The 27,837-nt window shown below is 66.2% G+C and overlaps 1 protein-coding gene across 8 annotated transcripts; it reads right to left on the bottom strand.

Moving 5' to 3' along the window:
• Positions 1 to 23,568, bottom strand: CTBP1 (C-terminal binding protein 1). 8 transcript variants are annotated; one of them, XM_067036852.1, is made up of 10 exons: positions 23,433 to 23,568; positions 15,565 to 15,757; positions 14,048 to 14,202; positions 6,554 to 6,698; positions 5,313 to 5,519; positions 3,314 to 3,528; positions 2,443 to 2,573; positions 1,687 to 1,814; positions 1,109 to 1,226; positions 1 to 881 (listed from the first exon to the last, which is right to left on the bottom strand). In XM_067036852.1, the coding sequence occupies exons 2-10, from the start codon at positions 15,569 to 15,571 to the stop codon at positions 695 to 697; spliced, it is 1,293 nt and encodes a 430-aa protein (XP_066892953.1). In that variant the 5' UTR covers positions 15,572 to 15,757; positions 23,433 to 23,568; the 3' UTR covers positions 1 to 694. The 8 variants fall into 8 exon arrangements, with proteins under 8 accessions (XP_066892953.1, XP_066892956.1, XP_066892955.1 ...); XM_067036855.1 differs by having other exon boundaries at positions 1 to 878; positions 23,433 to 23,518; XM_067036854.1 differs by lacking the exon at positions 23,433 to 23,568 and adding an exon at positions 22,855 to 22,989 and having other exon boundaries at positions 1 to 878.
• Between the last annotated feature and the right edge of the window lie 4,269 nt (positions 23,569 to 27,837).

Below are 27,837 nucleotides of genomic sequence, written 5' to 3'. Positions count from 1 at the left end.
TCTTTCTGGGACTTTTATTTCTTTAAAATAATTCATACAAATGGTTACGGTCACAAACATGATTTTAACCAAAATATCGCTAGCCTACCACATCAGCAGGACGGCACCGCGCGGCCAGGCGCCGAGCCCCGCCGCCCGGGACGGAGGCCCACGCGCTCCTCTCTGCACCGCTGGCGACGCCGTCTTCGTTTGGAACAGGGGGGTTCATGCCAAAGTTAGGAAAGACAGCCTTTGTTTTGTTTTTCTAAATTATTCTAAAAATAAGACAAGCAGGTAGAAAAAACAATGCACTGTGTGGCGTAAAAAGAAAACGGGAAGGATTCATTGTCCTGAGAAGTTTGCCAACTGCCTGGTTCGGGATGCGATGCACACACAAAAGGGAAAACGTCCGAAGCAGACCCGCGAGCCCTGCCTCGGGCTTCTCCTGCCGACAGCTAAGCAAACAAATCCTTTGTGATGTTCTAAAGACTGCACACAGACGGGACGTTCATGATAGAATTAACTACCGACTTCCGTTGCTGAACGAGGACGCAAAGGACGCGGCAGCGGCCGGCCCTCGGGACGGGACAACTAGAGCTGACGCGGGGAGAGGGTGCCACCCCTCAGCCCCGGCGCCCGGACCGTCCCGGAGGCCGTGGCCGCCTGCGGCGCCGCCCCTGCACGCGCCTGTCCGAGGGCCTGGCTGGAGCCCGGGCTACAACTGGTCGCTTGCATGGTCTCTATCCGCCTCGGGCTTGACGGTTTGGCCAGGAGAAGGCGCGTGGGGCGGGTGGGACACGGGGGGCAGGCCGTGGGACAGGGACATGGCGCTGGGGACGATGCCTTCGACGGCGGCGGGGATGCCGCTGGGGGCCACGCCCACGACGCCAGGGGGGTACCTGCTGGGAGAGGAAGGAGGCAGGTGAGGCCAGCGGGGCAGGACCCCAGGCTGCTCCTGAAGGCCGCGTGCTGGGGGGTGCCGTCCCACTCCCTGTGTGGCCACCGCCCAGATGGACGGTCTCGTGCCCACCAGGCCCTGAAGGTCGCCCCCACTCGGGCGCTTAAGCCCCAACCGCCCGTGCGCACGGGGCCACGTGAGCACGCGTCCAGGCCGCGAGCCCCCGCTCACCTGTAGGCGGCCCCGTTGAGCTCGGGGTGCACCACGGCCGGGTCCACGCTGGCCCAGTGGCTGGCGGCCGCCAGGTGGTCTTTGTTCACGCAGTTCTTCAGACTGTCGGGGATCCGGCCTGGGGGACGCCGGGGAGACGGGAGGAATGGTGCCTGCGTTAGGCGGCTGCCACCAAGGGGACCCCAGGGGCAGGAGCTCCACTGGGGACACAGGCAGTCTCCACAGACTCGCTTCCCTTACGCACTGCGGGGTCCTGTCTGGGCAGTGTTGCCCTCAAAGCTCGGGGACCCCCAACCCCAAGCAGCCGATCTCAGCTCAGCAGTGCCCCCAACCCCATCTGCTTGGCCCGGGGATTTTAGACAGAAGCTGACAGGGCCCAGCCCGGAAGGCTTACACGTGTGAGTGACTTTTTACAAGGTGGGGGGAAAGCCTCACGAGCTGGCACCCCAAGCAGGGTAGCCAGCGGGCGCCGCACGCGTAACACGAGGGCCTGGGCGGCGCTCGGCGGCCCTGGGCGGCCCGGCTCCCCACCCGCCCCGCAGAAGACGCCGCGGCCTCGGGGCCCCGGCCCGGCCCACCTGTCACGGCTCTCCGGATCTCGCGGGCCGCCTCCTCGCGCATCTCGATGGAGGCCTGCTCGCTGTACCAGGCCGCGTGTGGGGTGCAGATCAGGTTGGGTGCGTCCTTCAGGGGGCCCTGGCTGAAGCTGCACGGCACACGGGAGGTCAGAGGCCCTGCGCCTGCCCGGAGCCGCACCCACCCTCCGTCAGACTCGGCGGATCCCCCGAGAGACAAACCTGCCCTCGGGCTTCTGACTGCAGTGGGGAGGGGCCTGCACTGGGTGGGGGGACGCTGCCCGCCCCTCCCTGCAAGTGGCTGCAAGCTCTAGACCCCAGGCCCTCCGGACACCGCTCCGTCCTGGCAAGGTGAGGACCCACCTGGAGCTGTCCTGCCGCCCCGGACGGGCGTTTGGGCCACGAGGGCCTCTGACGTGGCCGCGTGGGGGCCGGCCGCCTCATGCCCCCGGGCACTCAGCAGGATGCCTGGCCTGAGCCCCTCCCACCAGGTGCAGGGGGCTGGGTCGTCCCGGCCCACCGTGGCGGCCTCCCCTCGCTCGGAGGTTTGGCCAGGGAGGGAGGTCTGCCCAACGTGGGCTCTCAGGCTCCCGTGTCCTCGGACCCTCGGCTGCCCGAGGCCGGGGCCTGGAGACTGTGCGTGGGCATCGGGGCCCCACTCCCTCGCGGCGCTGTGGCCACTGGGTCAGACACAGGCCAGCGCGGGGCGCAAGCTGGGTGAGCGCCGTCTCAGGGACCCCGGGCACCACCGGGAGGCACCTGAATGGCTCCGACTCGTGAACGTCCAGGGCCGCACCGCGGATCCGCCCCTCCTTCAGGGCCTGGGCCAGTGCCTTCTCATCCACGAGGCCGCCCCGGGCCGTGTTCACCAGGAAGGCCCCTTGTCTCATCTGGGAAGACACGAGACAGGCAGCCTGACGACACTGCCCGCCGGTTCAGGGAAGCGGCCCCCCCTACTCCCAAGTAAGGGGTTCCCTGTGACCCCAACTTCACCTCAACTAAGCCCACCCCGTCGTGGGGCTCAGGCGGCCGTCCACCAGCTCAGGGCAGCTCGTGCCTGTCCGGGCCTCACTGAGTCCTCGGGGACCACACAGCTCTGATCAGCGCCCCCCGCCACGCCCTGTCCCCCAGAGGCCCAGACCCACTGGGTGAGAACCCAGGTGCCCGGCCTCACTCTCTACAGGGCTTCAGGAGCCTGGGGCAGACGGCAGCTGAGGCCCCAGGTGGGCACACTGAATGCACACACACGCCCACCCACGTGTACACGTGCACACGCGGACGTGCATGTGACCACACCCACGTGCACACATCAGTGCAAGCGGCCACCCCACACTTAAATGCATGTATACACACGTGTGTGTACAAGCCCACGTGCGCACACACACACGCGGGGTGGGCACTGTCGAAACTGACCCACCCCCACGTATATACACTGTGCACGCCTGCAACACAGGTCTGCGCGCAAGGGCACAGGCCCCACGCCGCGGCTCGGGGAAGGGCAGGCCCCGTGGGAGGGCCTGCGCGGGGCCGGTGACAGGCAGGCAGGCGCGGCGGGCAGGCGGCGGCTTGGGCCCCGCCCAGACCGCGCCCCCGGCCCCGCCCAGACCGCGCCCCCGGCCCCGCCGCGGACCTGTTTGACTGTGAAGTCGTTGATGAGGTGGTGGTTGTGTTCGTTGAGGCCGCAGTGCAGGGTCACGCAGTCGCTGTGGAAGAGCAGGTCCTGCAGGGTGCTGACCCGCTGCAGCCCCAGCGCCCGCTCCGTGCCGTCTGCCAGGTAGGGGTCGTAGAACAGCACGTTGAAGCCAAAGGCCTTGGCCCGCAGCGCCACCGCCTGCCCCACGCGACCTGGGGGGCGACAGGGTGTCACCACGGCACCTCTCTGGCCGCCCCACCTAGGTTCCCCGTCTGCCCGGGGCGACCCTGAGGCGTCTGCTCCCAGAGGCCGAGCGGCAGGACGTGCACAGGACGAGGCTCCGCGGATGCACGGGGGCGAGGCAGGGGCTGCAGTGTCAGGACAGGCCCCAGCGCCCCGGAGGCCGAAGCCGTCTGTCCTCGGCTCCCGAGAAGACAAAGCAGGGAAGCGGCGCAGGCCAGGAGCTGGGCGGGGGGGCAGGCACGCCAGGGCCCTGCGCTCGGGGCCCCGGGACACCGTGGTGAGGCGCCAGCGCAGAGGGCCCGGGGAGGACGGGCACCCGGCGGTCCTGCCGACCAACCGCGGTGCCAGCGCCTCGAGCAGTCACTCACACTGCCCGGCAGGCGACGCTGGCACGGGAGCCCCCGCTCGGCTGGCCTCGCTTTAAGCCACTTCACCTACGGCGTCAGTCCCCCGTTCCAGGAACCGAAAGAAACCCGAAGAGGATTTTCACTTTTATGAAAAAAGGCAAAAGCGAAGTTGCGTTCAGCGTGTCTGGCAGGTGCCATTACAGAGCCCTTCTGTCCCCGGGAACCGCACACCGTGTCTCAGTGCGGAGCTGCTGAGACCCTGGCCTCCACGGGCGACACAGACCCAAAGGTCGCAGCTTCTTCCCTTTACACCACCTGGGCCACAGAAGGTTTCGAGGGGCCGCTCTGCTTCGGGGCAGTGGGGAACCAGACAGAGACTCTCAGAGTCCCGAGGGGCGCGGGGAGGGCGGGAGCAGCTGAGCCAGGGCCGTGGTCCCCAGGGCCGCTGGGCGCCGGTCGAGAGGCAGCCTCGGGGGTGCCCCCACCCCACTGTCTTGACCAACACTGCGCAAAGGTGGCCAGCCACACCCAGCTCCTCCCCACCAGCTCCCTTCCCTCACTCCTCCGTGCTGCCCTTCATGGCAGCGCACGGGCCGGGCCATCCCCGCCCTCGGCCTGGCCTAGGTGCCGGGTGCGGGGCACCCGCAGGGCTACGGGGCTCTGGCCAGCCCCGGCGTCTGTGTGTGCACGTCGGCAGGACAGCAAGTCGCGTCGGGGCGGGACCCCCGTGTCCCACGGACGCCCACGACCCGGACCCCCTGCACCAGTGCAGGCGCGTCTCTGCCCCGCAATTCCCCCACAGCTGCACGAGGCGGCGCCTTTGCCGTGGAGAACCTCTGGGAGACAGCTGATGGGGCCGCAGGGGGCCACGGTCCCGCCCACGCTGGGCGGCCCAGGTGGACGGGCCGGCCCCTCCCGCCGCGCCGCCCTCCCCCGCTTCCCCAACCCCTAGGGCCCGCACCACCGCGGCACCTCTGCCCCCACCCCCACCCCGTCTCCGGTCCCCGGTTTGCCGTCTGAGCGCAAGGGGCCCAGGATGCCGGCCTGCAGGGCATGCGAGTGAGCGGGTGGGTGGGGGCAGCAGCCTCCATCCACCCAGAGCAGGGCAGCCTGCCCGCCACCACCTGAAGGCCTGTGCGTTCAGCTGCGAGGGGCGGGGGGCGGAGGAAGCATGCGTGAGCGTGCGTGACCCACGAGCACCTATGTAACATCTGCGTGTGTGCGCGCCCCCCGCTGGGCGCTCCCGGGGCAGATAAAGACCAGCACGGTCTCTGGGGCGGAGACCCCTCAACCCTGCGCTGCCCCCTGGCTGGGCAGCCGTGCCGGGGGGGCACCCGCCGGCAGCACAGCGCAGCCCCAGCCTCGGGGCCCGCGGCGCCCGTGCACGGGGGCAAAAGCCATCGCACCTAGTCCGATGATGCCCAAGGTCTCCCCGCGGATCCTGGCGGCCCCAGAAGCCACCTCTCGGATCTGCTCAACGCTCTGGACCCGCGTGCCTTCCCGCAGCGCCTGGTGCAGCCACGTGGTCCTGCGGTACAGGTTGAGGATGTGGCACATGGTGGAGTCGGCGGTCTCCTCCACGGACGCGGCCGGCACGTTGCAGACAGCGATGCCTGCGGACACGAGATGCGGGGGGCCGTCACCAGAACGGTCCTGGGCCTCACCTGGGACAGGCCGGAGGACACATGCCCGCCCCAGGGCGCTAGGGGACAGTCGCAGGTTACGTGGCCCGGGCCGCGTGGGAAAGCCACCCACAGGTCCAGCGGGCAGACGGGGTGGGGGACAGGAAGAGAAGCCGCCTGCCGCAACGACTGCACAGCACGCCCCAGCCTGTCCCTGGATGGACGGAGCCCCAGCCTGTGAGGTCGCGGGGCAACGAGGACCCGCTCCGCCAACGGGGACGAGGCCCGGAGGACGTCCCGGCTTGAAAAGTGCCCAGACCGCAGCCTGCCCCCGCGGTGCCTTCCTGGGGACAGGTGATAGCGGGCAGGTGACAGGTGATAGCGGGGTGAGAGGGCTGGGCTGCAGAGAAGAATGAACCCTGGGGCGCGTGGCAGCCGTTTTCACGCCGCACGTCTGAGGCCGCCGTCGGTGACCGCGGGCCGTGGCCGAGCGTGTCCTCACCTGCCCTTAGGCCGTGACCAACACAAAGAACAAGGAGAGACTAGACCAGAATGTCACAGGAGGCAGAACGCCGTACCCGGGGAAGCGTGCGGAAATCTGTTTCCATGAGTGTGGGTCACACACCTGTGCGTACACACCCGCACGTGTCCTAAATCACAACACAAACCTCCTTTCCCAGCAAGTCTCGTGCACAGGGCTGCACGTACCCTGACGCGGATGTGCTGGCCGCCCCCCCGGGCTGATGTCCCTTCCCCACGGTCCCCAGGAGGCAGTGCAGGAGGGCGGCGGACACGCTGCCCACAACGCCCAGGCTTTCTGAGGGACGCTGCTGCCACCCTGCACCTGCCTGAGGGGAGCTGGCGTGGGTCCCACACGCTGCCAGCCCCCGGGCCACCTCCAACCGGGCAGGCGGCTGCAACGGGAGTCTCCGCTTCCCAGTAAAACCAACGGACAAAATGTAATGAGGTCGCACCAAGGGAGCAGGGCGCGAAGCTGCGAAGAGAAGAATCCAAGATCGTCCTACCTAAGTCCCCAGCTGACTTGATGTCGATGTTGTCAAAGCCGCTGCCGATTCGGACGATTATCCGAAGGGCCTTGAACTTCTCCAGGTCCTCCCTGGTCAGCGTGATGGTGTGATACATCAGCGCCCCAACGGCCTCGTTCAGCACCTGCGGTGAAGGGGGCACGTGAGCCGGTGCCGCTGCGGGAGAAGCCACACAGGCACTCCCCCCAGGTGCGGCCCCCGCCAGGCGAGTCCCAGGGCTCCGGCAGGTTCCCACCCGAGCGGCCTTCTCCCCGGCGTGCGTGGCAGGCCCTCTCGGGGGGAAGCTGCCCGATCCCCGTGTGAGCGGTCTGCAGTGACCCGAACGCGACAGACCAGCAAACTCGTGAAGGACACCGAAGGTCCCTGCCCGGCTCGACACGGGGACGGCGCTCTGCCTGCCTGACGCAGGGGGATGGGCGGGGGCTACTTCCTCCTCGGGCACCAGACGCTACGACAGACGGGAACCGCCGGGCGCTGGGAGGACCTGCCGCACCCGAAACCTCCAGACCCCGCCACTGGGAGGGGCATCAAGGGCACGTCAAGGTCGGGCACGCGCTCCGGGCGCGTTTGCGCATGAGACGGGCCTCGCCAGCTGCAGCCCGCAGGAGGGGCCTGCCGGCTCTGTCTCTGCACCCCTCGGAGCGTGGCCGTGGCCCATCACCCCCAAGTGCGGGGCTCCAGGACACCTGGGGGCGGCCCGTGTGTCTCGGCGAGTCTGTCCCAGGCGAGGCCCACGCGGGCAGCTTGGTGCCAAGCGCACAGACCTCCCCGTGGGCGTCCGCCCGCCATCACGCCCCACGCAGAGCCCCGCCCACAGCCCGCCTCGTGGAGCCCTCCCCACCCACCAGCTCAAGTCCATGAGCTCTGCCAGCGCCGGGCCCACCCACGCACGACGCACCTCGATCCTGCGGCTGGGGGCAGGGAGCGCGGGGCCGCAGCCCAGGACTGTTGGCCGGGGTCCACACCAGGACGCAGCCTGGCCAAGGCCAGGGACGCATGATCTGCCATCTCTGGGCCCAAAGGCAGGGACTGCGGAGCGGGCCCACCCGTTCCAACGCATCGTGTAATCAAAACTGCCATGCTTGGGGGCGAGGTGTGTTCCTCCCTAACGGGACGTTATCATCATGACGTCTCAAATTCAGTGAAAGAGTCTACTGGGAACCTGTGGTGACGTGTCTGCAGCCCTCTCCTCTGGACCGAGCTCCCAGTGCTGACCCCGGTTCCCCGGGGCGACAGAGGCCGCTGGACCACAAGGGGCCACGTGTGAGCTGAGGAGGCGGCTGGCCCACGGCTGATGCGGTCAGCAGAGTGGAGCGGACCCTGAGCGTGGGACGCGGGGCAGGGGACTGCAGCCTCGGGGAGCCTGCCAACGGCCCCGGGCTCGCCCCTCCTACGGTGACCGAGCCCCGGTCCCAGCCGGACACACGGCCACCCGGAACGCAGCTTCCTCTGAGGCTGGCCTGGCCTCCCTTCCCCTCCTGCTGCTGCGGTGGCCTGGAGGACACGGCCACAGGGGACCTCACAGAAAGGACCAAGGCAAGGACAGCTGGGCAGCAGGGCAGAGGGGTCCTGGGTTCCCGATCCTGCAAGGAAGGGATGGCGTGCTGCCAGCCCTGCTCTGGCCCCAGCGTGGAAGATCTAGGAATCTCAGCGCCGGGAGCAGGGGGCTGCCAGCGGGCGCGTGAGTGGACCGGCTGGATCATGCCCGAGTCCTGACAGCTTCCCCGGCCTCCTGGGAGGACCGCAGGTGCAGGCGCGGGTGCAGGCTTCCGGTGCCACGACTCGACGGGACGCGGGGTGGACGGGTGAGGCCCGGCGTGTGGCAGCAGGGCAGCATCAGGGCGGATTAGCCAGGAGCACGTGGGGAGGGCGGGCAGGAGGCAGGGCAGCGGACACGGCGAAGGCCACGGGAGCTGCAGGGGCGAGGGGAAGGCTCGGCTGGCGGTTTCCCCGGAAGGCCCCTCTGGCCGCCCTGTGCTGTGTGGACAAGAGCTGGTGAGGGGGGCCCCCTGGGGCCGGGCGGCAGGCTGCACGTAGACAGAGATCTGCCACCCACAGCGTCCAGCACAGCCGGGTGCCAGAACCAGAGAGACGGCCACGTCCCTGCCGGCACTGGGAGGGTCGGCCCCGGACGCGGCGGCAGCTGGACCGGCTGGAAGCCTGCGGGGCCCTCGGCTACGACGGGCGCGCGGATGGACCGTGGGCAGGCGGGCCGGGGCCGGTGGTCCTCGCGGCTCAGGCGCGTGCGCGGGGCCGGCTTTTCTGAGCGTCGTCCCCAGCTGTGGTCCTTAAGTGTCCCGGGCTGCACTTTTAAGCAGGGAGGGTCCACGACGGTCTGAACGTTTCTAAAGCTGGACAGACTGTGTGGCTTCCGGCACCGGCTGTGCGGCGGCAAAAACCCACGTGTCTGCTCGTTTCCTCGAGGTGAGAAGCGAGTGGACCCCTGCAGACCTTCCTCAGGCTCCAGTCCCGCTGTGGCTGCCCCCGCTGCCCGGCAACACTGACTGCCCAGCACCGGGCATTCCCAGCTTCCAAACACTCGGGGCGACGCACGCAAACTGCAGTTGCTACTTTAGCTTTCGTTTGCATTTCTGGGTGAGACTCAGTCACCCGGGTACGTTTCTGGGTAAGTTATTTTTTTCATGCCTGGTCCTTTTTCTAGCGAGCATCTCTTGACTCCCAGGGTACCAGGCGAAGTGTTCTCAGAGGGGAGCCCGGGCTCCTCTCAGAGCAGCGCCCACCTTGTACCAGCTACAGGGTGAGGCCACTGCAGGGCCACCACACTGCCCCATCCAGACTCCAGGTCCGTGCTCCTGCTGGCTCCTCCTGACCCCTTTCCTGGTTGCCAAGTGGCCATGACACCCCTGGTACGGTACCGACCTCCCAGCGTCCACTCCTGCCAGCCTCTACCTGCTGTGTAACCAGCTAGTCACTGACCTGGCGTCCTCGGGTCCGTGGGGGTAACGCGGCCCACCTGGCCAGGCACTCAAGGCAGAGGGCCGGAGGGGCACCCCAGCAGGGGCAGGCCGCCGGTCAGGGCACCTCCTCGGCCCGAGTCTCCCCTCCCAGCGTCACACACACACACCCCCTCAGCGACTTCTCATCTTTCCAGACGGGCGTGTTCTGTGAAAACTGCCGGAGACCCCAAGGGAGACGCTCCCGACCGCTCCCGGGGTTCCCGATGACAGATGGCCCAGGAGGAGGGACGGTGGGCTGAAGACGGCAGACAGGTCCTCACAGGCCTGCTGGAGCGCCACCCAGAGCTGCAAGCCGACAGCCCGGCTGCCCCGGGTGTCTGGGTCCCGGCGTGGGGGGCAGCGTCACCTGCTCCGCGGTCACTGTTCTGTCCACACACACCCTCCCTCGCCCACTTTCTCCTGGGATTTGTCTTTCTCCCGTTGGCTGAGAAGCCTGAGTATTTCAGCTGTTCACCCCCGACCGCTACGCACACCGCAGACGTGTCTCTTCACCCCCGTCTTCCTGTTTTGTGTGATTTGTCCTGCAGGGAGATTGTTTAGACGGCCCTGTACTCGGACGACCCGTCCTTTCCACGCCACGCTTTCTGCAGAACTGCCCACGCCTGGTTCTGTCCTGACCAGGGGCAAACACGCTCCCTGCAGACGCCCCTCTCACTCTGGTGACAGCGGGTGCGCCCGAGGGTGCCGGCCAGCAGCCCCAGGGCTCATGGGCTGACCGGTCCTTTCCACCTCCAGGGTCCTCAGGTCCCACCGACCGGGAGCCACCCCACCACGGGCTACAGTGCCTGTTTCTGCGTTTTCCCTGGATTTTATGTCACGTCTTCCCCGGCCTCAGCGCACCCCTCCTGGGCCTGGGCGCTCCACTCCCGCGAGGCCCCCGCTGGTGCCCCCGGAACCCCAGGCGCGTCCCCGTGCCACTCCCGCCCTGGCCCGGCCTCTCAACGGGACCCCAGGTCTCCCTTTTCCACAGCTGCCCCCACCTCACGGGCGCCTGCCTTTCTCTGAGGCGCGTCAGAGGGCGGCGGAGGGGAGAGGCGCCTCCGCCGGTCCCGCGTGTGGGCGGGCGAGCTAGCGGGCCTGCTTAAAACCCTCCTCTCAGGAGCCTGGACGTGTCCAGCCGGGGCCGCTCTGGCTCTTGTCCCCCACCCCTGGCGCTGGTGAAATCCGGATCCTGAATGGCAGGGCCTCCCGGGGCCCCTGACACTCGTCCTGGGTTCGTGGCAGGAGCACGGGAGCGTCCGTTCAGCTTTGGTGGTTTTCCTCCTGCTTGTGGTGAAAACGTCTCTCCTCCTCAACGCTCAAATAACGTCGGAGGACGTCCAACCGGCTGTGAGGAGGTAGAAACCCCCTGATCAGATGTGACACATGAGACGGGCTGATATTTCCCTTCTAGGCCAAAGCCTGCAGGCAGGTGGTCCACGGACCCCGCGTCAGCTCCAGAGCCATCGGGGGGCCCTGGGCTCCCGTCTTGCTGCCCTGCCATTCCGAGGCTCCCCTGGCTCCACATGGCTTCCTTTTGTGGTCTGGGCTCCAGCCACCACGTCTGGTTTCCAGCCAGCAGAAAGAGGGGAGGTGGCTCTGCAAAGGCTGCTCTCCCTGGCTGGACTTAGTCATTTGGCCGCCCCTGGCAGCAAAGAGGGGGGAAGGAAGTGCTTTCCAGGCCGGGAAGCAGGAGGCTCCTGAGAGCGGCTGCACTGGCCGGCGGGGCGCGGCACCCCGGGGAGTCCGCGGATCTCCTCGTTGCTCACCGCTGCCATCTTTCCTCTGGGCTTCCCTTGACCGTGTCTTCCGAACTTCCTGTTAACGTTTAAGTCTTCCACTCGCACTTTGGTTTCCAGGAGCCCCCCTCTACTCCTCCCGATTCCCTTCTCGCCGCTTCCTGCTCGGTGTACAATCAGGCGTTACCTCAGGTCTAAGGACACCAATCACACACTTCTAACGTCTCTTCTGTCAGGAGCATAAAATTCTGTCCCCAGGACACTTTTTCTACCTGTTCTTCTCTGGCAGGCAAGGCCTTGGCTGTGGCTTCCCGTGGGTGTCAGGAGGCACAGGGCTCGGGGTGGGGGGACGCCACCTACCCGTCGGGCGGGGCTCTCAGGGCCCTACCCCCCTCCCCGGGGGTCTGTCAACGTACTTGGTATTTTTAAATTAATTAATTAATTAATTAATTGTGGCTGTGTTGGGTCTTCATTTCTGCGCGAGGGCTTTCTCTAGTTGTGGCGAGCGGGGGCCACTCCTCATCGTGGTGCGCGGGCCTCTCACTATTGTGGCCTCTCCCGTTGCAGAGCACAGGCTCCGGATGCGCAGACTCAGCGGCCACGGCTCACGGGCCCAGCCGCCTCGCGGCACGTGGGATCTTCCCGGACCGGGGCACGAACCCGCGTCCCCTGCGTCGGCAGGCGGACTCTCAACCACTGCGCCACCAGGGAAGCCCTGGGTTTTATATTAACTTGTTGAAATAGTTTGGTAAGTTACAGTTCTGGAAAAAAACACGTTTTGTCTTAGTTTTCAAATTTACTGGCAAAACTTGTTTTAGTACTGCTTACAATTTTTAAACATTTCTCTCGGTGAATCTCTTTTTCATTCCACTCCTGGTTTTTTAGAAAGTTATCTTTTTAGTCTGAAACAGTTTAAGACCCATGAGAAGCTGCCAGCGAGAGGGACCCCGGGTGCCCCTGCCCGGCCCCGCGGGGGCGGCGAGCTTGTGCCCGGCGAGGGACATCTGTGCACCCAAGTCCCCTCGGCCGTCTCGTCCTTGCTCGCGTGCGCCGTCTGTGTAAGTTCACTGTGAGTCCGCTCGAGTGGCCGCCTCACAACAAGACGCAGGACCGCCGTCGCCACGCGGAAACGCCCCCGCGTTCGCCGCGCCTGAGCCCGGCACCCCCGTCTCCTTCGCCGTCCCCGTCACGGTGGCCGGCCGGAGTGCCAGCGCCCGTGACCCCGACGAGCTGGCTGCTCTGGCCCGGCCGACGCCGCTGCCCGTGGCCCATCCTTCCTCCTCTTGCCCAGGGGGGCTCCTCAGTCCCCGTGCCCTGGCTGAAGGCCACCCGGTTCCCTCTGGTTCCGGCCACGAGGAACAAAGCTGCTGGGGGGCTCGCGGGCAGGTTTCCGTGTGGACGTGTGTCTTGCTCCTCTGGGAGAAAGACCGCGCTGGGACGGCCAGGCAGGTGGCCGGAGCCTGCTCGGCTTTGGGAAACCGCCAGCCCGAGTTCCCGGAGGGGCCGCCGGGCGTGCACGCTGCCGCGCTCTTCTCACCCGCTTGCGGCTGCCTTCCCTCGGCTCTGGACCATCGTCAGCCCTCTTCTCATCAGATTCTGCCCGTGGCCCACCCCCTCCCCTCGGTCCCTGAGACTTCTGTCGGAGGCTGGCTCCCCACCGTGGCCCCCTCAGCCCAAGCCTCCGTCCTGCCGCTGAGCCGAGTGGCTGGCGAGTCTGCCCGGTGCGTTCTCACTTTCGGCTCCGCTGTTTCAGCTCCTAGATCTTCTAAAAGCTCCCCCGAAGCCTGCCGTCGCCACGTCTTCTGCTCTCGGCTTCTTCTGAAGTGCTCAGGCTTGGTTTTCACGTCGTGGTTGTAGCAGGAGACACCCCACCGGCCCCGAGGGTCCCCCTAGTCCTTTGTCTCTGCTCAGTTCTTCGCTCAGTTCTTTCCTCTCCTACTATCTTGTTATCTTCGACTGTGTGATGAACATTGTGCTAGGAGGTGATCTGCAGAAACGACTTGGGGCCCAGGCCCACGGTCTCTTCCCGTAAAGAGTACTGTTCTCCCTTGTTTCCGCCAGCCACCCGAGCATAGGGCACAGGGTCGCCTATAATCCAAGTTCAAGGCTTGATGTGGACGTTGCTGGGCTGGGGGGTGGACATGCGAGGGTGCATCTGGTTCCGGCTCGTCCTTTCTCCAAGGGTCCAGCCCAGAGCCAGGGTCCAGCAGGGCTCCAACCTCACTGGCCCATGAGGCTGCCAAAGCCGCCCCGGCCTCTCAGCCGCCTCTTCCAGCACAGCTGATGCCCTGGCCCGGCAGGCACGACCTGTCCACCCCTGCAGCATCTGGGCCTCTCCTGACCCTGTTGGCTCTCCGAAGCACCTAGGTTTTATAAACCTTGGTCCAGCTTCCTCAGCTGACTCGGGGGAAAGGTGCTTCTGAAGTACCCGGTTGGCTGTGACTACAAACAGAAACCAGATTAACATACTTCCCGTCCCAGGGAGCCTGAGAGCTGCAAACCACGTGGCACAGGCTCGGGGTGTCCTGGCGACGGCCGTGGCCTGAGTTGTCAGGTGATGGAGATGCAGTCTGCCCGCCCCCAGCACCATCCACTGCAGCCACATCCCCAGATGCCACTTTCTGGGAAAGAACTGGTTGTAATGGAGACATCCCACCCCCGCCTCCCGACAGGCCAGGTGGTGAGGGCAGTGCCACCCCTGCCCACTCCGGCAGGAACCCTGGGACGCCTGCCTCAGCGCTGGCGAGGCCACAGCTCCCCGCCCCCGCCCGTGGTACCTTCTCGTGGATCTCCTGCGTGGACTGTGCGTCACAGAAGGCCACTGTGGCCACGTCCTTCAGGATGGGCATCTCCACTGTGCAGTCCCGGCCGTCCAGCAGTGCCACCAGGGGCCGGGGGTGCAGGGGCCCGTTCATGATCGGAGGTCGGACGCCTGCAACGACAGGGCCGGATGCTCAGCTTCCCGTGGCAGCACAGCCCCCACTGAAACCTCCGCCCACCCGAAGGACTTCCAATTCTACGTGTCCAGCCACCAGGATCTTTGTGAAAAATAAGTTAATAATCAGGAAGGAAAACACACTGGTGTTTGCCACAGCCCCGTGCCGCCCGAGTGGACACCGATGGTGGTGACTGCCCCCCCCCACAGGTCAGGGCCTCAGGGAGGCAGAGCCCCAGGCAGCCCCGCACTCCAGATGGCGTCCAGACACGCAGGTCGGAACGACGGGCTCGGGGACGCACCCGACGCTTCTCTTCCGCTCGATGCCGTGGTGTTGCCACCCAAAAACCCGACAGGGACCCACCCAGCACCAGCATTGCCTCTGCTTGTAGGTTTGAGGAGCAAGAAACAGTGCAAAGGTAGAAGAGGGTTAAGACACCGGAGGAAGGCCAGAAGCCCTCACCTTCCCAAAACGAGACAGCGAAGAATTATTAAAAACTCACTCCTTCCACACGAGGCCCAGGTGGAGACGGGAGGGCTTCACGGGTGACACGCGAGACAGCGGTGGCGCGTCAGCCCGCCCCCTCGCCACGGCCCCGCCAGGCTTGCCCGGGGACGTGGCAGCCGGCACGCGGGGTGCAGGGCGAGCACCAGGAGGGGGCCCCGCAGCAGCCCGCCAGCGCCCGCCGCTCCTGAGAGCGCACAGCCGTCAGGACAGGCAGCAGAGGCGCCAGGACCGCCGGGAGGGCTCCGGGCATGGGGTCCAAAGGCCAGGACCTCCCTGGCCACCTCCCCCCGCGTCACGAGCAGAGCGTCCAGGCCCCGTCTGTGGGGCGACGGCGGGAGTTCTGTGCAGACGGCGCCCTGGCCCCTCCAGCCCCGCTGGGAGGACAGCGACGTCTCACTGCAAGACGTTGCTTGTTTTCAGCGCGCAACAAACCCCTCTCCCCAGCCTCGCCCAGCGGAGCTCGGCCCGACATCGATCCGCGCGACCGCAAGAACCGAGCCCTCCGGGCCTGCGAGGGCGTCTCAGCTGAAAGGTGCTTGCGGAGCCTTGCCTGGGGCGCCCAGCGGCCAGGGAGGACGGGAGGGCTCCCGCCGCAGCGCGTCCACGGGAGCACCGAGAAACCGCGCGCCGACCCGCGGCCCGGCCGGGCACCCCGCCCTCGAGACCCTCGACAGAGGCAGACTCCACGGCACGCGTGCGGCCCGACCGAGGCCTCGCCGGCCCGGCGACTCGCCCACTCGGGACGTCCCTGTCCTAACCCACCACTCGCAGGGCGCCCAGGAGCGGCTCCTCCTCCGCGGCCGCGGGGATGCCGGCCTTGGGCGGCCTCACTCTCCCGAGCCCCGACCAACCTGACATCTCTTAATATGGGCTCGGCTTCCACGACCATGAATTCGACTGTTCAAAGCGTCTATCTTCAGAATCCCCCTGCAGAACCGCGTCCTGTCACTGGATCCTCATCCCACGTCTTTAATTGTCTCGAACCAAAGCTCCTAGGCTCCCGTCCACGGCGACCACTGAAGCCCACGCCGGGTCAAAGTCTGACTAAAAATTAAACACAAGAGACACGTTAAACACCCCTGAGGGTCAACTAGACTCGCGAACCTCAGGTCCGTGGAGGAGGGGCTTCCCTGCACCTTGACCCCAGGCCCGTGGCTGCCGGGCTGGGACCTACCCGGCATCGGGCCCGGCCCTGCCACGGCTCGGACCAGAGGCGAGAGGCTCACCCCGAAGGTCGCCGCCACGTACGCGGGACCCCGCCCGGACGCCACCACGTGCACCAGCTGGGAGGCCTGGGGACAGGACGGCCAGGGAGCAGGTCTGTGTCTCATGGGGCCCCTCGCCTCCTGGGCCCATGACGGGGCAAGGAGACTGGACTCCCGACCGGCCGCTGGCGAAAGGGCCCCGGGACACAGACCCCGACCTGGATGCTTCCCGCACCCCACCGGGGGCCCTGCGCGTGGTGCCCTGGGGCCGGGGCCAGATTCAGGTGCGGCCCTCCCCAGAGAGCTGCCCGGCCCTTCCCGGCAGGCAGGACGACCTGGTCAGGACCCGAACCTCGGGGGCACCCGAGTCCTCCCTGATCCGGCTCAGCTGCGGGGACTGGCCAGCCGCTCCTGAAAAGCTCCAGCCAGCCAGCCAGCCAGGCACAGCCCACGACCCCAGGACACGGGCGGCAGGGCCAGGGGGCAGCCTGCAGCCACGGGCCGTCGGCAGCCCTCAGTGCCTGCCACCCGGTGGGTGTCCAGCGCCCGAACTGACCTCAGCACCGGCTCCCGGGCGGCCTGGGCCCCTCTCAGCCCCCGCGGCCATGTGTGCCAAGGGCCCCCGCGCTCCCACAGGCGGGGGTCACGACGCCCCGGCCCAGGTCCCCGTCCCGCCACACCTGCTCCTCCTCCCGGGCCACGCAGCGTGGACGGCAGCCCCGCCCCGAAGGGACTCCGTGCCCGAAGCTCCCACAACTCAAGTCGCCGCCCCCGGCCACAGTGCAGCCACGCTCCTCTCCGGGGTCACCAAACACGAGCAATCGGAACGCTTCCGGGCTGCAAACGGTGGACGCTCCTTTGATCTAACTTCCCCCGGTGAAAAACGTACTCAACGTGCCGTAAGGCAGCAGGTGTCACCCCACACCCCAGACACGGCCCCGGGGGCGGCCCCGGGACAGGACGACACCCCCAGGACCTCAGGGACCCTCGGTGCCAGCCTTCAGGCCCTCCTCTCACTCCAGGCCGACCTGGAGGCCGGCCTCACCTTCCTGCCCTGAGGGGCTCAGGGACAGCAACGGGGGTGGGGTGCCTGGGCCGGGCGGCAAGGACGCTGGCCTCGCTTGGGGTCTCGCTGGCTACGGGGCCCCAGCCTCGCTCCCGCTGACGGACCACACCGCGGCCAGGGTGGATGCCGCCGACTGCAAGCGGGCCCCCCGCCGCGGCCCCGACTGGGCAGAGGCAGGAGAGCCACAGCTCCAGGACCCGCTGACCCCATCGTCTCTTCCAAAGCGGCCCCAAAGTCACTCCTAACTGCAGTGGCGGCACCGGGCGAGGCACCACAGCGGTCACCTCCGCAGCACAGCCAGCCCCGCCCTCCTGCCCGAGGGTCCCGGGAGCCGCGCGTGTGCAGGCGATGAGAGCCCAGAAGAGTCACAGCCAGCCGTGTGCTCACGAGGCTTTCTCCAGTGCCCCCACTAAACCCCTGAGGAGCCAGGGCCAGCTGCACCGGGAGCAGGACAGCTCCAGTGGCCCAGCCGGGCCTTCCCTGGCCCACTCGGGGTCCCACCCATCAGCAGCGCCCCTACACGCCCGCTACATGCTGACGGCCAAGACGGTTCCCCGTCCCCCGAGGGCCCGGGGCTCACGCGCCTCAAGTGCAGCCCAGCACTGCGTCTTCCCAGCCCTGGTGAACAACCTGGACCCCTGGGCTCTCCCGTCTCCACTGCCCACCAATCCTTCTGTGAGAATGGTCTCAAAAGGAAGCTTTGCTTCACCAGTGCTGAGCAGCCTAAAAGGAGCCAGATGCACCCCTGCTACCCCATGGGGGTGGTGGGTGCCTGCAGAGGAGCGGCGGGCGGGCCTCGGAGGGCAGCCTGGACAGACAGGAGGGCCCCGGGCAGGTCTCGGGCCCAACGTGCAGACGGGAGGCGGCCTCTGGTGGGCACTGCAGACAGACAGGGTGAGTCTGGCTCTCCCCTCCCCGGCCCCGGTGCCCTGTGGGCAGGACGGCAGCATCCAGCAGTGGCCGAGACACAGGGATTCGACCGTCCAATTGTGCTTGAAGTAAGAGCAAGACCACAGCCACAAGAAGCTTCTGGGCTCGTGCTGGGGACGCTCATGGGTGAAGACGCTAAGCTGCGCCTCGTTTCTAGAAATAAGCCAAACAGGAGCCCTGTCAGTGACTTCGCTGCGCCAGACACCGATGGGAGAGCCCCCGGACGCACAGGGCAGCAGGGTTGCGCTGAAGGGTTGACAAGGTCAGGCCAGGGGAGGGGAGGGTCATGGTCCAGCCCAGAGCAGGCCAGCAGGCAGCCCCAGGGACCTCAGGGCCACCAAACCACCTCCTACAGCCACCGCTGCCCCAAACACCCTGAACAGGAACCTACAAGAGGCCTTCTGCCCTCCGGGGGAACAGCCCCATGTTTAAAGAGGGAGCGAAGGATGGCTGGAGAGAGCAGGGCCCGTGGCCAGCAGGCATGGACCCCGGGGGTGGCACGCAGGCCACGTCCCACGCGCCCGGTGGGTGCAGTGCCGCCAGCCTGGCCCCCCTGCCCTGTGCTGACTGGACGAGTCTCAGGGGCTCCTGCCCTCTACTCACCCGCCTGTCTCTCGGGAGCCACAAGGGTCTGCACCCCTCCCCCACCAGGTGAGCCAAGGGCTCCAGGAGCTCAGTTCGTGGTCGGGGGCGGGGCAGGGATGGGGTTCTGGCCGGAAGCCCTCAGGCCCGATTCCAGACACACTTGTCCCTCCCCCTTACCAGAAACTGGACCCGTGTGGGAGGGTGGGACTCAGGGCCGGCTCCTTGCAAAGAAACTCTGGGGACCAGACACGACAGGGACGGCCCCAGCCCCTTGGGGACTCAATGACCGTGGCTGGCAGCCAGGACTCCCGTCGGGGCGGAGACTCTGTCCCCTCAGCGATGGGACAGCTGAGGGGCAGGTGGGCCGTCTCCCGACGGCGTGAGGCTGGCCCCAGGTTCCCGGGTGTCCCGACGCCCTCCCTGGTCAGCCCCAGACCCGGGGCTCTGGGCGCAGGACGGGCCCCATCCCGTCCCCACGCGGACCCTCTCCCGCACCTGCTCACCACGCGGAGGTGCTGTCGGGGTGAGAGTGCCTGCCTGGGGCCACAGCCCCGTGCTTCCCACACATGACTCTCCCAGCCTCCCCTCTCCTCCAGGCCCCACCTCCTCCCACCACCCCAGCTTCCCTGGTCCCCTCCCGCCCGCCCGGTTTCTGCTCAGGGATGGACGCGGCTGCCGGCTGACCACCGGGGCCCTACGGCCGGAACACGAGCTCGGCCAGGACGGGCTTCCGGGGGCACCCAGCGAGCACATGGGGAGGGGGGGATTTCCGACGCACCGATGGCTCTGTCCCACGTCACAGAGGCGCCAGGTACCCGCCACGGGGAGAGGCAGTGCACGCCCGCATCCCAGTAGCTCAGTAAAGGGGGGAGGGGAATGCAGGGGCCAGCGCGCCTGCTGAGAGAGGAAGCCCGTGCCAAGAGCTGGCAGTGCCGCGGGCCTGGGCTGCCCCAGCTCCCGGGCAAACGCTGGGAGCGGGCGGTGGCCAGACGTGCGGGGCCGAAGTGGACGTCCGTGCCGACCGCCACCCAGCTCGGGCCCGATGAAGGCCCAGCAGGCGGCGGCCCTAACACCCTGCCCAGACCCTAGACCGGTAGATGGTTCCCTTGAGCTGCGCCACACAGCAGCGAGAGGGGACGGCGGCACGGGAGGGAACAAGAGGGGACAGGAAAGGACGAAAGGGGACTTGAGCTGCGACTTGCATTCCACGCTAAGGGAAGATGCCGACGGCGGGGAGGCGCACGGGGGACATGGACACGCTGGCACCATCTTCGCGCTCCCTCCTGCCCAGCTCCACACGCTGGCCGCGCGGCCTTCCTGCCCTCCCCACCCCCCACCATGCACCTAAGACGCGTCCTCGGCCACGGCTCCCCAGTGTGGGGCTACCCTCGGAGGGTCCAGGGGCTGCAGCTGGCACGCTCTGGGGTCACCCGAGTCACTGAGCCCTCCAGACCAATCACAGCACATCCCTGGCGCCAGGGCCTGCAGGAAGCGTGGGCTTCCCGAGAACACGGCCCTCAGCCACACCGCGCCCCGAGCACTGGGCCAGGGTCCCGGGCCAGCTCCCGCCTCCTTCTGCAGCGCCGATGAGCAGCATCTCAAGCTCAGCGCACCCAGAACTCGCCCCCAAAACGGTCTCTGCTCCTCTCCAGCCCCGGTAGCTGCCCCCACAACCCCGGCCCCAAACGTGGCGGCCACGGACAGGGTCTCTGGCCCCACGGCCCGTCCAATGGCCAGTCTCCCCGGGCCCACGGCAAGGGTGTGCTCTCCTCACTCCACCAGGCCTCTGGTCCACAAGCTGCAGAGCCCCAGTCACAGCAGCGGGAGCCCGTCACACGCACTGCTCAGCAGCAGGAAAGGCAAGCTCCTTGGCACCGCTGGCGGCCGCTGCCCCTGCCACCTCCCCACCCTCCTGCGTGAAGCCAGCCCCTCTGCCAGCACCGGCCCTCCAGCTTGACCACCAGGCACGCCCTCCGGAAAGCCACCTCCCGAGACAGGACTCTGACCACCCGAGGGCGGCCCCGCACCTGCCCCCGCGTCACTCTGCCGGAAAAGCCAGCAGCAGCCAGCCTTCTCCAGCTCGCCCCGCTGCCCCGCAGCCCAGCGTCTGGCCGGGGTCTGCCGTGTTGCCCCGGGCAGAGTCTGGCTGGGGTGGGCGCTGAGACCCTGCAGCCAAGGCCAGAGCGCCGCCGCTGGCAACGCGTGACCGTGTAAAACCTCCAGCAGGACCACCGGCCAGAGTCAACCTCACTTCTCAACTCCTCGGAAACCAAAAGACGCCCCACACGCGTGCTAGATAAAACTGTGACAAAAGGCGAGGACGCGTCACCAAGACTTCCCCACGCGTGTTCACGTCTTTCATCACCTTTATTTACGCCCACGTGCGTGCACGTGTTCCGCTACCTCCGTGATGCTCAGAGTCCCAGAAACGAGAACGTCATCCACGTGGAAAGGACGCAGGTGGATCGTGATGCCCCCAGTGACTCAAGGAATGTCACCTTCCTTCCAGAGTGACATTCCCCAGCTGCTGCGTGGAGACCCTGTCCCTCAGCCCTGCCCCCAGCCTTGGTCCTGCCCCTGTCCTCAGACTTGGCCCTGTCCCTGTCCCCAGCCCTGTCCTCCATCCCAACACCTGGCTCGCGCTCACTCGTGCGATCCCACCTCTTCACACGCTCCATCCCCACTTTACAGACATGACCCAGAGAAGTTGAGTAAGGGGCTCATGACCATGTGTTGGTCAGGGGCTCAGCCGGGATTCCCCCAGGGGCCGTTCTGTGCTCTTGGCTGCTGTGGTCACTCCCCCAGAGGCTGAAGGATGCTGCCCCACTCAAGAGTAGACAGGCCACACTGACCCACAGGGCACCCCAGACGTCCACACTGCTGGGAACTGGCTTTCTCCTGAATATTTGCCTGTGTATGTTTTTATAGAAATAAAGTTGCTTCTCTTGAAAAGTGGGCGGGGTCCTGGAGAGGTGGAGAACGCCCCCATGGAATATGACCGGCAGTCCCAGCTCTGGACCCCCTTTGTGCAAGCCAACTCTCCAGCCACCCAGAAAAGTGGGAGCCGGGTGAGGGGCTTACCCTCGTGACTACTCAACTCAGAGGACCTGGAGGAAAACCTACCCCATCCCACTTCCGGAGAGCAAACCTGTCCTAACCAACCACGAAGAAGTGCATCACCAGAAATGGGCTGCCCGGGCCAGGTTCTCAGCTTAAGAGGCTGCCAGCTAAAGGCCGTCCTCCCGGCAAGCCCAGGGCCGCGGCACCTTCCGGGACAGGCAGGCACCAGCCAGAGGAAGCTCCGTCCAAGCCCGCGGCACCTGCTGCTCCCTCCACAGGCCTCGGAGCCTGGGGCCCCGATCTGCAGGCCCCAGGGGCAGGGTGGTGGCGCCCCTCCCCTGCCGACAGGATGCACCCCTACCACGAGGAGGCCCCAGCCCCGTGGCTGGAAGCCCTCCAGCCCGGAGAAGCTGGGGCTGGGCAAGGGTGGAAAGACAGGTGGGCAGGTCAAGGAAGTGGCCTGACGGGGGCGTAGGGCAGCGGCCGGCAAACCAACACCACCCGTGGCGCCGCCCGCTCGGCCTGCGCCCCCCAGCCCCAGGCTCAGGGCCCCCACAGCTACCCGGGGCACGGAGAAGGCCTGTTCCTGACACCTTTCAAAACAGGAAGGGCACAAGGTGCCTGGGGACAATCAGAAGCGGGTCACACCTGTCCCGTTACTCAGGTGGAAACGGACTCAAAGAGAAGGGCGCCCTGCCGCCACCTCTGCCGGGTGAGCGGGAACGGCGCGCCTCCCAGCTGACGCATCACTTCGGTCATTTCAAAAACGAGTAAAGATCTCAAAACGGTCATTTCATTTCAAAAACGAGTAAAAATCGCCTGCGGGAAGACCCGGCGCCGAGGACCCGCGGAGAGGCCGGTTCGGGTCCGAGGCTGCGGCCCCGCACGTCCCCCGGCTGCGATCCGAGGTCCAGCCCGAAGGACGCGGGGTCACCAGCGCGCCCGGCCTCCCTGCGGGGCCCCGACAACGGGGACCCGGCCAGCCCGGCCCGCAGGACGGACGGGCCGGCGGGACTTGCGCACCGAGTGCGAGGTCCCGGCTGCGGGGGTCCCGAGGTCCCCGCGCCCCTTTGTGTCACCTGCGCGGGCGGGCGGGGCGGCAGCGCACGCGCACGCAGCAGCACGCGCACGCGCACGGCGCTCCCGCCCCCAGCCCCGCCCCCGGGCGCCGGCGCGCGGACGCCGGCGCGCACGCGCACTCGCACACAAAGCCTGGGCCCGCGCCCGCCCCGCCCGCCCCCGCGGCCCCGCCCCGCCCCGCCCCCGCGGCCGGAAATGCGCGCGCGCGGCCTTACCGAGCGGCAGGCCCTTGTTGAGCAAGTGCGAGCTGCCCATTGAAAGGCGCGGGCGGCCGCGGGCCCCGACGAGTCCGGCGCGCTCCGCCGCGAGCCCGGCGCGTGGGGCGGCCTGGGCGCCGTCCGCTGCTCCGCCCGCTCGCCTGCGCCTGGGCGCCGCCGTGCCGAGCCGCCGCGCCGCGCCAGCAGCCGCTCCACCGGGCGGGGACAGGGCGCGCGCGCGGGCGGGGCTTCCGGCGCGGCGGTCTCCTGTTTCCAGACGCGGGCGCCGCGCAGGACCACGCGGGCGGCTGCAAGCCGCGCCCGCCCGCCCCGCCCGGCCGCCAGGCTCCCCCGCCCCCGCTGGCCGCGCTTTCCCGGCAACCGTACAGGCACCTGCTCGCACACACCATGCCCCTCCTGCCCGAACGACCACGCGCACTTGCTGAGAACCCCCAAGGCCCCACTTGCCGTACACATGCACTCGCACCTGCCCCGAACCTGCCAGGCCCCACCTGCTTGGAACCCACTGGGCCTTGACTGCTGGGCTGAACCAGCCCGTCATCCTCACCCTCCGGCCGCACCCATCCCGCACCTACCCGCCGGCCGCCGAGCGGGCTCCTGGGCACCGGTGGTTTAAATGTGCGGGCAGCCGCAAGGTCGGGGGAGGCAGCGGCGCAAACCCCGGAGGGTTTTTCTGGGAAAACCCGCCCTTATGCTGGGCGGGGCGGCCTACACAGGAGCCCCCAGGACAGCTTCCCGAAGCAACGGCAGGGACTTCCCTGGGCCTGGGGCGGTGCAGGTGGTCCCTGGGAAGTGGCCAGGCGTGGCTGAAGTGGGTGTCAGTCTGACCACCGCTGCAGCCCCAGAGACAGCAGCTGTGCTTAGTTCCAGATGTCCAGAGGGGACCTGGCACCCGAGGGTCATGAGGGCTCTCCAGAGTGGAAGCTAGCCAGGCCTCAAGGGCAAGGTGATCCGGTTATGGGGAAGGGCCAAGGGCAGCCCTGGGAGAACCTGATCCCCAGAGCAGGGTGGTCCTGGGAGACGGAACGCTGTCAGGTGCCCCTGAGGATGGGCGATGTAACTGTCCTCAGGTAAAAAGCACATCATTAAACACGACAGCAGTGGGTACCACTAAACTGTTGGTACGGTTTGGTGAAACATGATGGATCATCCTGAAATCAACTGTGTTATCTATATACCCATAAGATCGGTGAGATCCATAAATCAGTGAGAAAGTGGGGGTGGGTTCAATAAAGGATGATAGGGAACTGGGTGTCTATTTGCAAAACGAATGCTTTTAAATTCTCACTTGGTACTCACCTGTGAAAATACCTCCCAAATTGGATTAATCCGAACATATGGGGAAAATGAGAAAACGGGTTGTAAATGAGCATTCAGCAAATCTCTTAGAGAACTTTCCTAAACACAGACGCAAAACCAGTCACAAGGGAAAGATGAAAATTCCGGACCTGGGCGCGTGTCTTGCCCACACACCCGTCTCATTTTCTTAGTTAACATTGTCTGGGAACAGAGCCCCTGACATACCTGGACCAGCTCTTCCCGTGGCCGCTTTCTCCTCCTTACCCTGGGCCTGCGCCAGGATTTACCTTTCTGGCTGGGCGTCTTTCCCGCTGTGCTGTCAGCTCCCTGAGGGCAGGGCGTCTGCTCCCCGGCCCTCGGGCATCGCGGTGGGAACGGCTCGGTGGAGGTGTTCGAGGCCTGACCCGACTCCCGAATGTGTCTGTCCCACGCTCGCCGCCTCCGTCTTGGGACCGGTCGGAGGCACTCAGGCCACAGGCCCTCTCCCCCACCCCCGCCTTCGCACAGGGCTCTGAAGACCCTGAATCACCCTCAGGGAACTACTGGCCTGCAGACCAGGGCTGGGCGGGCAGAAGAGAGGCCCAGAGACGCTCCTCCCCGTCTCCCCAAAACCCCGGGAGAGGCGGGGACATGGACTAGGACGGAGCTGCCCACCCCGCCCGGCCAGCTAGGCTGCCACCCCCCGGCGAAGCCCCCTCCCAGGAGGACTCGCCACCCAGAAGGAAGGACTGGAGGCACCCCAGCCCTTCGCTCTTGGGCTGGACCCGCGTTTGTACCCAGAGTGCGTCCTGGGAACTTAGCCTAACTCTGCGGACGGCAGGCAGAACGTGGCCCTTGAGCCCAGGAAGACCAGAATATGTCACTCCCTTCGGGAAGAGACCAGGCTCCCCGCCAGGTCACTAGAGGTGTTGCCCCCGAAGCACAGGCTTCTTGAGGAATGCGAGCATTTTTTTCTAACGCCAGAAGTTAATGTTTTACTTTTCTCTCCGTGGACAAGAAAAGATCCTTTGTCTTGATTCTGAAACGTGTTCAGATACCTGCATAATTTATGAAACAATGGTCAGTGCGGGTGACGCTCCCGTCTCATCAGTTGCTGTGGGACAGTCACTCTCCCTGTGTTTAGCAGTCCCTGAGGGCGCAACGGGGGCGCCCCCAGGAAAGCTGTCTCCCCTACTAGCATTGAGAGGTGGCCTCGGGATCCAGCTTCTGGTTGAACAGAGGGGCTCCGAGGCTCTCCCCGGCATCGGGGAGCACTGGCTGCTCCTCACCTTCACACCACCGGGGCCGGGTTGCTGAGGGTCTCCTGGCTGCCCCGTGCCAGTGGGCGGCGCACAGGGGAGAACCTGGGGCCGATGGGCCCGCGGTGGGCTCAATGGGGTCCTGGAGGAGAGGAAAGGCTCAGTGTCCTGATGCGGGCAAGGGGCAGCCCTGCAGAGATCTGGGAAAAGAGCATTCCAGAAAAGGGAGAAGCAAACTCTAAGGCCTGGAGGAGATAGGGGGACAGAGGGCCGAGGCCAGGAGAGGTGGGAGACTGTGGGCTCACGAGGGCAGGGGCTTGGGTTCTACTCCCACTGCTGGACGGTGGGGGGCACAGGGCAGGGACCCCAGGTGGCTATCCAGGAGAAGGCCTGCACAGCTCTCACACTCTGAGTCGGACTTTGGACTCCACCAGCGACCACCCAGAAGCAGGCCATCCCAGACAGAGTTAAAGTTTCTTTCTAGGCTCCCTTTCACCCCGCAGTTTCCTTTTGTAGCAAAAGCAAGCGCCAGGGACTTCACAGGTGCAACTGAGACTGAGCGAATCTCCCCCAGCCCAGCGCCGCAGCTGCTCGGTGCTTTCTCACGGCTCCTGCTTGGCCCCGACCCCCGTCCCGGTGTCCCCGAGCACCACCTTCTGGCACTGGGGCTCTAGCCGCAAAGTTCTGTGGCTCCCCGCACGCGCTCCCAGACGGGACCACGTGGCCCGCGAGGGCGTCCCTGCTTCCTGCAGTGCAGCTCTGCTCCGGCTCTCCTGCTGTGTCCTTCCCTCCATCCCCCGCTCCGGCCTGGGACTAGCAGATGCCGTGTGTGTGTGTGTGTGTGTGTGTGTGTGTGTGTGTGTGTGTGTGGCGCGCACGCGTGTGTGTGCACAGGGCATGCGTGCCAGCCGTCTTGGCTCTCCCTCCCTTCTCCTGTGCCCGGGCCCGCCACGTGCCTGAGCACAGGAGGCCCTGGAGAGTCCCCTGGGTGGGGAAGCCGTGACCAGGGAACAGTGGGGTTCGGGGAATCCACACCCATAAGGAGCCAGAAGCGAACGTTGGGGTTAAACAAGTGTTCTTCGTGGGGCCGCATGTCTGTGGCCTTGAATTCAGTGTAAGTACTCGTGCGGGCCATGTGTGGGAGCCCTGCTCCGTTCCAGGTCATTTCACGCTGGGACCAACCAGGAGGGACGCCGCACCCACTGTTCTCAACGCCCGAGCGCACTTCTGGGGCTGAGGGTCAGCGCCTTACCCAGCGCCCGTCCCTCAGCCCCGGGCTTCAGGTTTCCCGGTCAGTAAAGTCTCAGCATCTTGTCGTGGTCCACAGACGCAGGGCCTGGAAACCGTGACGCGGTGCTGAAGGAGAGCGCCCGGCTGCCCGCCGGATGCACGGCCAGCAACGGCTGGTCAGCGAACCCACCCGCAGGTGCACTTGAAACAGGAATGGACAAATACCTACGATAATTGTTATACAGACTGGAAACTGCCACACAACTTATATAACCTCTGTGACACTCAGGATTTCAGCCATAAGACGAGAAGAAAGATGACATCTACCTTCAAGGTGACCGCAGACTGTGAAGTGCTCCAAGGCTGGGGAGGTGGAGGGGGCTGCGGCGGCTGGGTGGGTGTTCTCCGCCTCCCCCCAGGTCCCAGTTTCCTCGATCATAAAGAGGGAATGAAAAGTCGCCTGTCCGGCAGGCTGGCTAGGACCCGATGAAACACGTTACCCGAAGGCTGCTTCTCATGCCCTGATGTGTGGGGCTGGGGAACGCGTGGAGGGCCCGCCCCCCGGCAAGCCCCCCGGCCCAGCTGCCAGCCCTGAGAAGGCTCTCCTGGGAAGCGTGTGGATGTGACCTTGGACGTTCAGGGAGAAAGTGTCCCGCCAGTGCAGAGTTCCTCTTGAGACAGGTCACATTGGTGAGTTCAGCAAAAACATGGAACTTTTGAGTCATTCATTGCGTTCCAGGTAATGGAGACTGTTATGGGTTGACTCATGCCCCCAGTACCTCAAATGTGACCTTATTTGGAGAGAGGGGCTTTGCAGGTAATCAAATTAAGATGAGGTCAGTAAGGTGGGCCCTAATCCAATGAGTGGTGTCCTTATAAGAGGAGGAAAGAGATTTGGGGACAGGGAGAAGGCTGGATGAAGATGGGGGCAGAGATCAAGGTGAGGCCAAAGGTTTCCAGCAACCACCAGAGCGAGGGGAGAGGCCTGGACAGATTCTGCTCAGAGCCTCAGAAGGAACCACCCCACTACCATCTTGAACTTGGACTTCTGGCCTCCAGCACTGAAACAATAAACTTCTGTTACACAAGCCACCCGGTCTGTGGTGCTTTGCTATGGCAGCCCTAGAAAGTCGACACAGAGGGGAATGGCAAATGTTCCGAAGACAAGACCAGAAAATGATCTTAGAAACAAAGCAAAAGGAGCCTTCCCCCT

This window comes from Kogia breviceps, chromosome 6 (genome assembly GCF_026419965.1).
Source record: "Kogia breviceps isolate mKogBre1 chromosome 6, mKogBre1 haplotype 1, whole genome shotgun sequence".
Lineage (NCBI taxonomy): Eukaryota > Metazoa > Chordata > Mammalia > Artiodactyla > Physeteridae > Kogia > Kogia breviceps.
The sequence above is the reverse complement of the archived record's forward strand: the minus strand, read 5'-3'. Positions and strand labels throughout refer to the sequence as shown.